This window comes from Cherax quadricarinatus, chromosome 53 (assembly GCF_038502225.1).
Source record: "Cherax quadricarinatus isolate ZL_2023a chromosome 53, ASM3850222v1, whole genome shotgun sequence".
NCBI classification, from domain to species: domain Eukaryota; kingdom Metazoa; phylum Arthropoda; class Malacostraca; order Decapoda; family Parastacidae; genus Cherax; species Cherax quadricarinatus.
Window position 1 is genome coordinate 12596696 of NC_091344.1, and position 12036 is coordinate 12608731.

General features: G+C 41.0%; 1 protein-coding gene across 1 annotated transcript in view; it reads left to right on the forward strand.

The window, feature by feature from the left end:
- LOC128692257 (uncharacterized) overlaps positions 1-12036 on the forward strand; it is a 48724-nt gene that overhangs the window by 34870 nt on the left and 1818 nt on the right. Inside the window, exons 12-14 of the mRNA XM_070096259.1 lie at positions 1055-1193; positions 4075-4262; positions 5447-5566. Coding sequence (XP_069952360.1) covers positions 1055-1193; positions 4075-4262; positions 5447-5566 — 447 coding nt within the window. The remainder of the gene's footprint in view (positions 1-1054; positions 1194-4074; positions 4263-5446; positions 5567-12036) is intronic.

Consider the following 12036-nt stretch of genomic DNA (forward strand, 5'->3'; position numbering starts at 1 on the left):
CTCCTCAGGAATATTGTAGGTGTCTGGTTAGCCCCTCAGGAATATTGTAGGTGTCTGGTTAGCTCCTCAGGAATATTGTAGGTGTCTGGTTAGCCCCTCAGGAATATTGTAGGTGTCTGGTTAGCCCCTCAGGAATATTGTAGGTGTCTGGTTAGCCCCTCAGGAAATATTGTAGGTGTGCAACAGTTGGTTAGCCCCTCAGGAATATTGTAGGTGTCTGGTTAGCTCCTCAGGAATATTGTAGGTGTCTGGTTAGCCCCTCAGGAATATTGTAGGTGTCTGGTTAGCCCCTCAGGAATATTGTAGGTGTCTGGTTAGCCCCTCAGGAATATTGTAGGTGTCTGGTTAGCCCCTCAGGAATATTGTAGGTGTCTGGTTAGCCCCTCAGGAATATTGTAGGTGTCTGGTTAGCCCCTCAGGAATATTGTAGGTGTCTGGTTAGCCCCTCAGAACTAAATACCTTAAATCTACATCTTCAAGGGTGATGGACTGATTACAACGTCTTTACGTCTCTACTGCTTCTGTTGACTCCTCTGTACCTGACTGAAGAATCCTTCTGTGTTGGCGAAAAGTTTCGGAATAAAGATACCTAACTGTTGTGCAAGAATGGTATATAATACCGACATGTTGCACATGTGTCTTAATTTCATACCTAACTGTTATATATGTCGGTATTGTATACCATTTTTTGCTCATAATTCGGAAACGCCTGGTCCGATCGGCTTCAAACTTTTAACACTGGTTTACCGCAACTAGGGTAAGGTTTATGTGAAGGTCCCAGCTGCTCAGTTTTCTTAGTTTCGTTCCTAATTTTGGTTTACGTGCCATAACTGGCATGTGCAGTAGTATGTAGATAAATGATTCATAGAACCGACATGTTGATAAATTAGACACATGTGTAACACTTGGGTATCTTTATTGTGGAAACGTTTCGTCGCTGGCTTAATGAAGCCACTGTGTGGCGAAACGTTTCCTTAATAAAGATACCTTAGTGTTGCACATGTGTCTAATTGATCAATGTGCAGTAGGTGGTTTGAATGGAGGGTTGTTACAGGCGGAGACGATGTGGGTTCCAGTGGTGGACTTCCTGAACGCTGACAGCAACCAACACACACTAGTTGACGACGACTGTAAGGTAACAGTGGAACGCCATGGTCAACCTAATGAAGACGACATTGAGAAGTCTAGGGAAGGTAAGACCATCATCCCACGCGCCCACTCTAGCATACACTTGCCCACTCAGCCACCCCTCACACACACACACACACACACACACACACACACACACACACACACACACACACACACACACACACACACACACACACACACACACACACACACACACACACAGCTGTAACCGGATACATAAGCATTCTCCAGCAGCTGCATCTCTGTCAGTCACAAACAGATCAACAGCTAGAGTCCATGAATGTTTTAGCTTCTTTTATCTACCTGGAATCTATCTGGAGGTTGTTCTGCCGTCTGGTGGATCAGGGCCCGATCAACCAGGCTGTTACTGCTGGCCACACGCAATCCAACATACAAACCATAGTCAGGCTTATCAGTCACTGACTTTAAGTGTCTCTCCAGTTCCTTCTTGAAGACAACCAGGGGTCTATTGGCAATTCCCCTTATTCATGATGGGAGGCTTCTGAACAGTCTTGGGTCCCGGACACTTACTGTGTTTTCTCTTTGTGTACTCGCAGCACACCAGCTTTTCATTGGGGGTATGTTGCCCGTCTACCTAGTCTTTTGCTTTCGTAGGGAGTGATTTCTGTGTGCAGAGTTGAGACCAGTCCCCTCTAGGATTTTCCAGGTGTAGATTATGATGTATCTTTCTCGCCTGCGTTCCAGGGAGTACAGGCCAAGGAACTTCAAAGGTTCCCAGTAATTAAGGTGCTTGGCTGAACTAATACTTGCAGTGAAGGTTCTCAGCACATTCTCCGTATCAGCGATTTCACCTGCCTTGAATGGGGGTTGTTAGTGTACAAGAGTATTCCAGCCTAGAGAGAACAAGTGATTTAAAAAGGATCATCATTGGCTTGGCATCCCTTCTTTTGAAAAATCTCATTATCCATCCTATCATTTTCCTCGCAGATGTGATAATGACACTGCTGTAATCCTTGAAGGTGAGATCATCTGGCATTATCGCTTCCAAATCCTTCACATTAGTTTTTCGCTCCATTGTGTGGTTAGAATTTGTTGTATACTAACTGCCCTTGTGTCACAGCTTCGTTCATTTCATCTTTTCGTAGTGCAAGTTGGAAACAAAGCGTTTTACCATGGTAGGTCCAACATTACCTGGCAGCTCGGAGGTGCTACTCCTGAAGACTTTGGTTTAAAACTCTCTAGATGTTTGATGTGCTTGGAGACTGAGTAGCAAATGGTTTCTCAGAGTTCCATACATCGGAATGACACGTCGAGGTCTCTGATGACAAGTTCCAACTGGCAGGGATAGGGAGAATTTTTTGGCCCACTATAGTTTTGGAACCTTCACGGCGCGCATAACGGAGAATTCGATGTCGTCAATTTCCAATAATGGGCCCGACAACTTCTTTCCTGCCTTTTAATGTGAATCCGGCTGCGGACTTTCATCGTTTCGTCATGAAGTTACCCAGAACATCGCTGAGGGTTTAAAGTTCTCAGAGGTAATTTAACACAGACACATATAATCCTTTGTCAAGAAAGTCTTGATCTGACTATACTGGCCACTGTACTCATATCTAGGAATAGTTTTATAGGTTTATCATGCAGCGTGAATTATAACAATGGATTCATCATGTTTTTCTGAAGATGGAGGCAAGTGATGTCATCCACATCATTAGAGATATTGATTCACTGATGGTATCATCATTACGACCAGTGGTGAGGATGTTCTCTGGGTGGCGTCCGTCAACATCTTCATCTTCGTCAGCCTTCTTGTTGTCAAGCCTCTCCATGAAGACATCATTACTCACAACAACAAAGCAGGGGCAGCACCAAGGGGAAGCTTGGGGCTTCAGCCCCTTAAAAATTCCCTTAGTCTCCAAAACTCCTTACAACAAAATAGTCACTCTAATCCCCCCTCCCTACCCCATCTTCCCAGTACAGAAATTTTTGCGCCGCGCCTGCATCAAAGCATTACAGATGGAAATCGTATTTGGCGGAGATTTTAACACATGCCGAGTCTTTTCCATAATGACTCCGGTCACTGCACCTACCATAGTTGGAAGACCAGCTCACTGTGCTTGAGTATGACGGACAACCGCGGTTATGAGACGAGGCATCCACAGCTCTGTAGCCTGTTGGGACACTTCAAACAAGTGGTATGCCCTGAGATTTTATGGTCCTTGCAATAGGCATCAGCAGCGTCAATAAGAATGGTCTCAGCGTCACCGCATCCAGAGCAAGTAACATCATGGTTCTTGCCTCTAAAGTAACGCTTATGGCAAAGGACACTTGTATACAGATCAGGACATTTATTAAATGAAACATCTCGTGGCGAAACATTTCCTTCAATAAATGTCCTGAACTGTACACAAGGGTTCTTCTCTTCAGTTTGTCAACATCACCGTACCATTTACAACCAGAGTAACAACTGTCTGCGGTGTCCAGCTCAGTGCTCGGGTCAGCAGACTGTTGGCCAGGTGCAACATAAACTGTAACTGTTTGTACTGCCACTGGAACAAGATAGACTAAACAACGTCATGAGAATGAAAAACTATTAAGAACAAGCAGAGCCACACACTCCATCACCACTCCAATCCTACTCTTGGTACAACCTCCATATTTCCCTGCTTTTTCTTTTTTAACTAAATGAAAAATCCTTTGATATTTAGCAATATTTACACATTTCTTGAGACCTGGTCACAGACTGGGCCGCGGGGACGTTGATCCCAGAAACCTTCCCCAGGTATTTAATTATAAAAAAAATAAGTTTTTATTTCACTACGAATAAAACAGTGCACGTACCCCACCTACAACTGGCCTCGGTCAGAGGACCAAATGCTCCAGCTGCGGGTCATCATCTGGCTAAGACCCGCGTCAGGAAATACTTGTCCTGTTTCCTGACCAGTCTTACCTACCCTACAGCTCGGGTGTACGAGGGTAGGGACAACTACATCCGCATGTCACGCAAGTACACCGTTGTCTTCAAGTGTTTGTTCAACTTCCTCTACTACCCGTTCAACACTGATTACTGCACCATGGTGTTCAGAATGAACAGGAACACCCAGAAATACGTCATCTTGCAGAAGTATGGACCAGGCATCCGTTACCAGGTGACTAAGATAGTGTTAAGATAACGATAATATTGACATAAAAATATGTTCAGGTTAAGATCATTTTAAGGGTACTATTAAGGTAAGTTTACACTAGTATTAAGGTAAGACTGAGTGACAGCCACACTGCTTGGCTTTCTTGGGTTATACTGGATTATTTTCTTTTCTTGGATAAAATCTCGAACCCTCTAGTTTAAATAATAATAATAAATAATAATAATAATAATAATAATAATAATAATAATAATCTTTATTTCTACAAGTACATGTACATGGTATACAGGCCTAGTTGACATCAATGACATGCTACTATATAGAAAGCCCCTTGTTATGCTGAGCATTTCGGGCAAATTAGGTTAATTTGGTTCCCAGGATGCGACCCACACCAGTCAACTAACACCCAGGTAGCTATTTCACTAGGTGAACAGGGACAGCAGCCGTCTTAAGTAAACACGTCCTAATGTTTCCACCGTACCGGGGTGAGCCGAGTGTGCTAGCAACCAAGCTACAGGACACCTATCACTTCTCTCTCTCTCTCTCTCTCTCTCTCTCTCTCTCTCTCTCTCTTACACAAGGTTCTACGAGGCTAGGTTTAGGGTTCCTAACTTTATTTACGGGCTAAGAGCTAATACCTACATCAGCTCATTTGAAATCCTGTTTATTATTAAAATAGTTATACAAACAGGAAGCATGATGCAGCTGGAGCCAGCTGTGGGGCAGCTGTATCATTTGGTCAGCTGACTTTATTTCGTTGATGTTATACTGTACGAACATGTTCCAAACTCGAGTCATCCTAAGAATAAATGATCTCAGATGAAGTGATGTTCTGGAGAAGGGGACAGCCAGAGCGTAGTTGCTGTCCTCGGAGTAGAGCCAAGTGTTGCAATCCATCAAGGAATATGTCTAGTAAAAGTACCATGGATCATGTCTAGCTTAGTCGTCCATAGACAAGAAAACCTTTCCCGTGGTATATCACGTTTATATATATATACATTTTCCATACATCCACACAATTTTACCAGTGGTCTTGAGGACACACGCATACTATGTCCACACAAAATCCTCCATCCTTTGTATTAACTCCAATTCTTTCAATCCCGACAGTGGATTTGACCCCACACCTCTATGATGGAGGCTGCAACTCTCACCACTAAAATCAATTCATCTTCGTCTTGCGGTTTCAGGGTAAGGACAAGCTGGCGGAATACCACATCAGTGGCATCAAGATGAGTCGTGTAGTGACGGCTGAGCCCTACAGCAGCCTCCAGGCACTGGTCGAGATGAAACGACGCTATGCTACTCAGGTATAAAGTTTATCCAACCTGTTTTCAAGGCTTCACAGACTGTTATTTCCGCTGACTCTATAACTACAACAAATACCAGGCACATATAATTTATTCAGTTATAGTAAACAATCCATACACACTCTCGTATACACTTTATTGCTAACACAATTAATGAGCACTGACAGTTTTGTGTTGGCGTGTTATAATCAGCATTTTTTAATAAATGGGCTAGTAACCCCTTCTCCTGTAGACATTTACTAAAAAAGAGAAGAAGAAAAACTTTATAAAACTGGGATGCTTAAATGTGCGTGGATGTAGTGCGGATGACAAGAAACAGATGATTGCTGATGTTATGAATGAAAAGAAGTTGGATGTCCTGGTCCTAAGCGAAACAAAGCTAAAGGGGGTAGGGGAGTTTCGGTGGGGGGAAATAAATGGGATTAAATCTGGAGTATCTGAGAGAGTTAGAGCAAAGGAAGGGGTAGCAGTAATGTTGAATGATCAGTTATGGAAGGAGAAAAGAGAATATGAATGTGTAAATTCAAGAATTATGTGGATTAAAGTAAAGGTTGGATGCGAGAAGTGGGTCATAATAAGCGTGTATGCACCTGGAGAAGAGAGGAATGCAGAGGAGAGAGAGAGATTTTGGGAGATGTTAAGTGAATGTATAGGAGTCTTTGAACCAAGTGAGAGAGTAATTGTGGTAGGGGACCTGAATGCTAAAGTAGGAGAAACTTTTAGAGAGGGTGTGGTAGGTAAGTTTGGGGTGCCAGGTGTAAATGATAATGGGAGCCCTTTGATTGAACTTTGTATAGAAAGGGGTTTAGTTATAGGTAATACATATTTTAAGAAAAAGAGGATAAATAAGTATACAAGATATGATGTAGGGCGAAATGACAGTAGTTTGTTGGATTATGTATTGGTAGATAAAAGACTGTTGAGTAGACTTCAGGATGTACATGTTTATAGAGGGGCCACAGATATATCAGATCACTTTCTAGTTGTAGCTACACTGAGAGTAAAAGGTAGATGGGATACAAGGAGAATAGAAGCATCAGGGAAGAGAGAGGTGAAAGTTTATAAACTAAAAGAGGAGGCAGTTAGGGTAAGATATAAACAGCTATTGGAGGATAGATGGGCTAATGAGAGCATAGGCAATGGGGTCGAAGAGGTATGGGGTAGGTTTAAAAATGTAGTGTTAGAGTGTTCAGCAGAAGTTTGTGGTTACAGGAAAGTGGGTGCGGGAGGGAAGAGGAGCGATTGGTGGAATGATGATGTAAAGAGAGTAGTAAGGGAGAAAAAGTTAGCATATGAGAAGTTTTTACAAAGTAGAAGTGATGCAAGGAGGGAAGAGTATATGGAGAAAAAGAGAGATGTTAAGAGAGTGGTGAAGCAATGTAAAAAGAGAGCAAATGAGAGAGTGGGTGAGATGTTATCAACAAATTTTGTTGAAAATAAGAAAAAGTTTTGGAGTGAGATTAACAAGTTAAGAAAGCCTAGAGAACAAATGGATTTGTCAGTTAAAAATAGGAGAGGAGAGTTATCAAATGGAGAGTTAGAGGTATTGGGAAGATGGAGGGAATATTTTGAGGAATTGTTAAATGTTGATGAAGATAGGGAAGCTGTGATTTCGTGTATAGGACAAGGAGGAATAACATCTTGTAGGAGTGAGGAAGAGCCAGTTGTGAGTGTGGGGGAAGTTCGTGAGGCAGTAGGTAAAATGAAAGGGGGTAAGGCAGCCGGGATTGATGGGATAAAGATAGAAATGTTAAAAGCAGGTGGGGATATAGTTTTGGAGTGGTTGGTGCAATTATTTAATAAATGTATGGAAGAGGGTAAGGTACCTAGGGATTGGCAGAGAGCATGCATAGTTCCTTTGTATAAAGGCAAAGGGGATAAAAGAGAGTGCAAAAATTATAGGGGGACAAGTCTGCTGAGTATACCTGGTAAAGTGTATGGTAGAGTTATTATTGAAAGAATTAAGAGTAAGACGGAGAATAGGATAGCAGATGAACAAGGAGGCTTTAGGAAAGGTAGGGGGTGTGTGGACCACGTGTTTACAGTGAAACATATAAGTGAACAGTATTTAGATAAGGCTAAAGAGGTCTTTGTGGCATTTATGGATTTGGAAAAGGCGTATGACAGGGTGGATAGGGGAGCAATGTGGCAGATGTTGCAAGTGTATGGTGTAGGAGGTAGGTTACTGAAAGCAGTGAAGAGTTTTTACGAGGATAGTGAGGCTCAACTTACAGTATGTAGGAAAGAGGGAAATTATTTCCCAGTAAAAGTAGGCCTTAGACAAGGATGTGTGATGTCACCAAGGTTGATTAATATTTTTATAGATGGGGTTGTAAGAGAAGTAAATGCGAGGGTCTTGGCAAGAGGCGTGGAGTTAAAAGATAAAGAATCACACACAAAGTGGGAGTTGTCACAGCTGCTCTTTGCTGATGACACTGTGCTCTTGGGAGATTCTGAAGAGAAGTTGCAGAGATTGGTGGATGAATTTGGTAGGATGTGCAAAAGAAGAAAATTAAAGGTGAATACAGGAAAGAGTAAGATTATGAGGATAACAAAAAGATTAGGTGATGAAAGATTGAATATCAGATTGGAGGGAGAGACTATGGAGGAGGTGAATATATTCAGATATTTGGGAGTGGACGTGTCAGCGGATGGGTCTATGAAAGATGAGGTGAATCATAGAATTGATGAGGGGGAAAAGGGTGAGTGGTGCACTTAGAAGTCTGTGGAGACAAAGAACTTTGTCCTTGGAGGCAAAGAGGGGAATGTATGAGAGTATAGTTTTACCAACGCTCTTATATGGGTGTGAAGCATGGGTGATGAATGTTGCAGCGAGGAGAAGGCTGGAGGCAGTGGAGATGTCATGTCTGAGGGCAATGTGTGGTGTGAATATAATGCAGAGAATTCGTAGTTTGGAAATTAGGAGGATGTGCAGGATTACCAAAACTGTTGTCCAGAAGGCTGAGGAAGGGTTGTTGAGGTGGTTCGGGCATGTAGAGAGAATGGAGCGAAACAGAGTGACTTCAAGAGTGTATCAATCTGTAGTGGAAGGAAGGCGGGGTAGAGGTCGGCCTAGGAAAGGTTGGAGGGAGGGGGTAAAGGAGGTTTTGTGTGCGAGGGGCTTGGACTTCCAGCAGGCATGGGTGAGCGTGTTTGATAGGAGTGAATGGAGACAAATGGTTTTTAATACTTGACGTGCTGTTGGAGTGTGAGCAAAGAAACTTTTATGAAGGGGTTCAGGGAAACCGGCAGGCCGGACTTGAGTCCTGGAGATGGGAAGTACAGTGCCTGCACTCTGAAGGAGGGGTGTTAATGTTGCAGTTTAAAAACTGTAGTGTAAAGCACCTTTCTGGCAAGACAGTGAAGGAGTGAATGATGGTGAAAGTTTTTCTTTTTCGGGCCACCCTGCCTTGGTGGGAATCGGCCAGTGTGATAATAAAAAAGAATATATATATATATATATATATATATATATATATATATATATATATATATATATATATATATATATATATATATATATATATATATATATATATATATATATATATATATATATATATATATATATATATATATATATATATATATATATATATATATATATATATATATATATATATATATATATATATATTTTTATATATATATATATATATATGTGTATATATATATATATATATATATATATATGTGTATATATATATATATATATATGTGTATATATATATATATATATATATGTGTATATATATATATATATATATGTGTGTGTATATATATATATATATATGTGTGTATATATATATATATATATATATATATATATATGTGTATATATATATATATATATATATATATATATGTGTATATATATATATATATATAATTTTTTTTCAACAAGTCGGCCGTCTCCCACCGAGGCTTGGTGACCCAAAAAGAAAGAAAATCCCCAAAAAGAAAATACTTTCATCATCATTCAACACTTTCACCACACTCACACATTATCACTGTTTTTGCAGAGGTGCTCAGAATACAACAGTTTAGAAGCATACACATATAAAGATACACAACATGTCCCTCCAAACTGCCAATATCCCAAACCCCTCCTTTAAAGTGCAGGCATTGTACTTCCCATTTCCAGGACTCAAGTCCGACTATATGAAAATAACCGGTTTCCCTGAATCCCTTCACTAAATATTACCCTGCTCACACTCCAACAGATCGTCAGGCCCCAAGTATCATTCGTCTCCATTCACTCCTATCTAACACGCTCACGCACGCTTGCTGGAAGTCCAAGCCCCTCGCCCACAAAACCTTCTTTACCCCCTCTCTCCAACCCTTTCGAGGACGACCCCTACCCCTCCTTCCTTCCCCTATAGATTTATATGCTTTCCATGTCATTCTACTTTCATCCATTTTCTCTAAATGACCAAACCACCTCAACAACCCCTCTTCTGCCCTCTGACTAATACTTTTATTAACTCCACACCTTCTCCTAATTTCCACACTCCGAATTTTCTGCATAATATTTACACCACACATTACCCTTAGACAGGACATCTCCACTTCCTCCAACCGTCTCCTCGCTGCTGCATTTACCACCCAAGCTTCACACCCATATAAGAGTGTTGGTACTACTATACTTTCATACATTCCCTTCTTTGCCTTCATAGATAACGTTTTTTGACTCCACATATACCTCAACGTACCACTCACCTTTTTTCCCTCATCAATTCTATGATTAACCTCATCCTTCACAAATCCATCCGCCGACACGTCAACTCCCAAGTATCTGAAAACATTCACTTCTTCCATACTCCTCCTCCCCAATTTGATATCCAATTTTTCTTTATCTAAATCATTTGATACCCTCATCACCTTACTCTTTTCTATGTTCACTTTCAACTTTCTACCTTTACACACATTCCCAAACTCATCCACTAACCTTGGCAATTTTTCTTTAGAATCTCCCATAAACACAGTATCATCAGCAAAAAGTAACTGTGTCAATTCCCATTTTGAATTTGATTCCCCATAATTTAATCCCACCCCTCTCCCGAACACCCTAGCATTTACTTCTTTTACAACCCCATCTATAAATATATTAAACAACCATGGTGACTTTACACATCCCTGTCTAAGACCTACTTTTACCGGGAAGTAGTCTCCCTCTCTTCTACACACCCTAACCTGAGCCTCACTATCCTCATAAAAACTCTTAACAGCATTTAGTAACTTACCACCTATTCCATATACTTGCAACATCTGCCACATTGCTCCTATATCCATTCTATCATATGCCTTTTCTAAATCCATAAATGCAATAAAAACTTCCCTACCTTTATCTAAATACTGTTCACATATATGCTTCAATGTAAACACTTGATCTACACATCCCCTATCCACTCTGAAGCCTCCTTGCTCATCCGCAATTCTACATTCTGTCTTACCTCTAATTCTTTCAATTATAACCCTACCGTACACTTTTCCTGGTATACTCAGTAAACTTATTCCTCTATAATTTTTACAATCTCTTTTGTCCCCTTTCCCTTTATATAAAGGGACTATACATGCTCTCCGCCAATCCCTAGGTACCTTCCTCTCTTTCATACATTTATTAAACAAAAGTACCAACCACTCCAACACTATATCCCCCCTGCTTTTAACATTTCTGTCATGATCCCATCAGTTCCAGCTGCTTTACCCCCTTTCATTCTACGTAATTCCTCACGTACCTCCACCACACTTACATTCTGCTCTTCTTCACTCCTAAAAGATGGTATATCTCCCTGGCCAGTGCATGAAATTACCGCCTCCCTTTCTTCCTCAACATTTAAAAGTTCCTCAAAATATTCTCGCCATCTACCTAATACCTCCATCTCCCCATCTACTAACTCCCCTACTCTGTTTTTAACTGACAAATCCATACTTTCCCTAGGCTTTCTTAACTTGTTTAACTCACTCCAAAATTTTTTCTTATTTTCATTAAAATTTCTTGACAGTGCCTCTCCCACTCTATCATCTGCTCTCCTTTTGCACTCTCTCACCACTCTCTTCACCTTTCTTTTACTCTCCATATACTCTGCTCTTCTTATAACACTTCTGCTTTGTAAAAACCTCTCATAAGCTAACTTTTTCTCTTTTATCACGCCCTTTACTTCATCATTCCACCAATCACTCCTCTTTCCTCCTGCTCCCACCCTCCTATAACCACAAACTTCTGCCCCACATTCTAATACTGCATTTTTAAAACTATTCCAACCCTCTTCACCCCCCCCCCCACTACTCATCTTTGCACTAGCCCACCTTTCTGCCAATAGTCGCTTATATCTCACCCGAACTTCCTCTTCCCTTAGTTTATACACTTTCACCTCCCTCTTACTTGTTGTTGCCACCTTCCTCTTTTCCCATCTACCTCTTACTCTAACTGTAGCTACAACTAAATAATGATCCGATATATCAGTTGC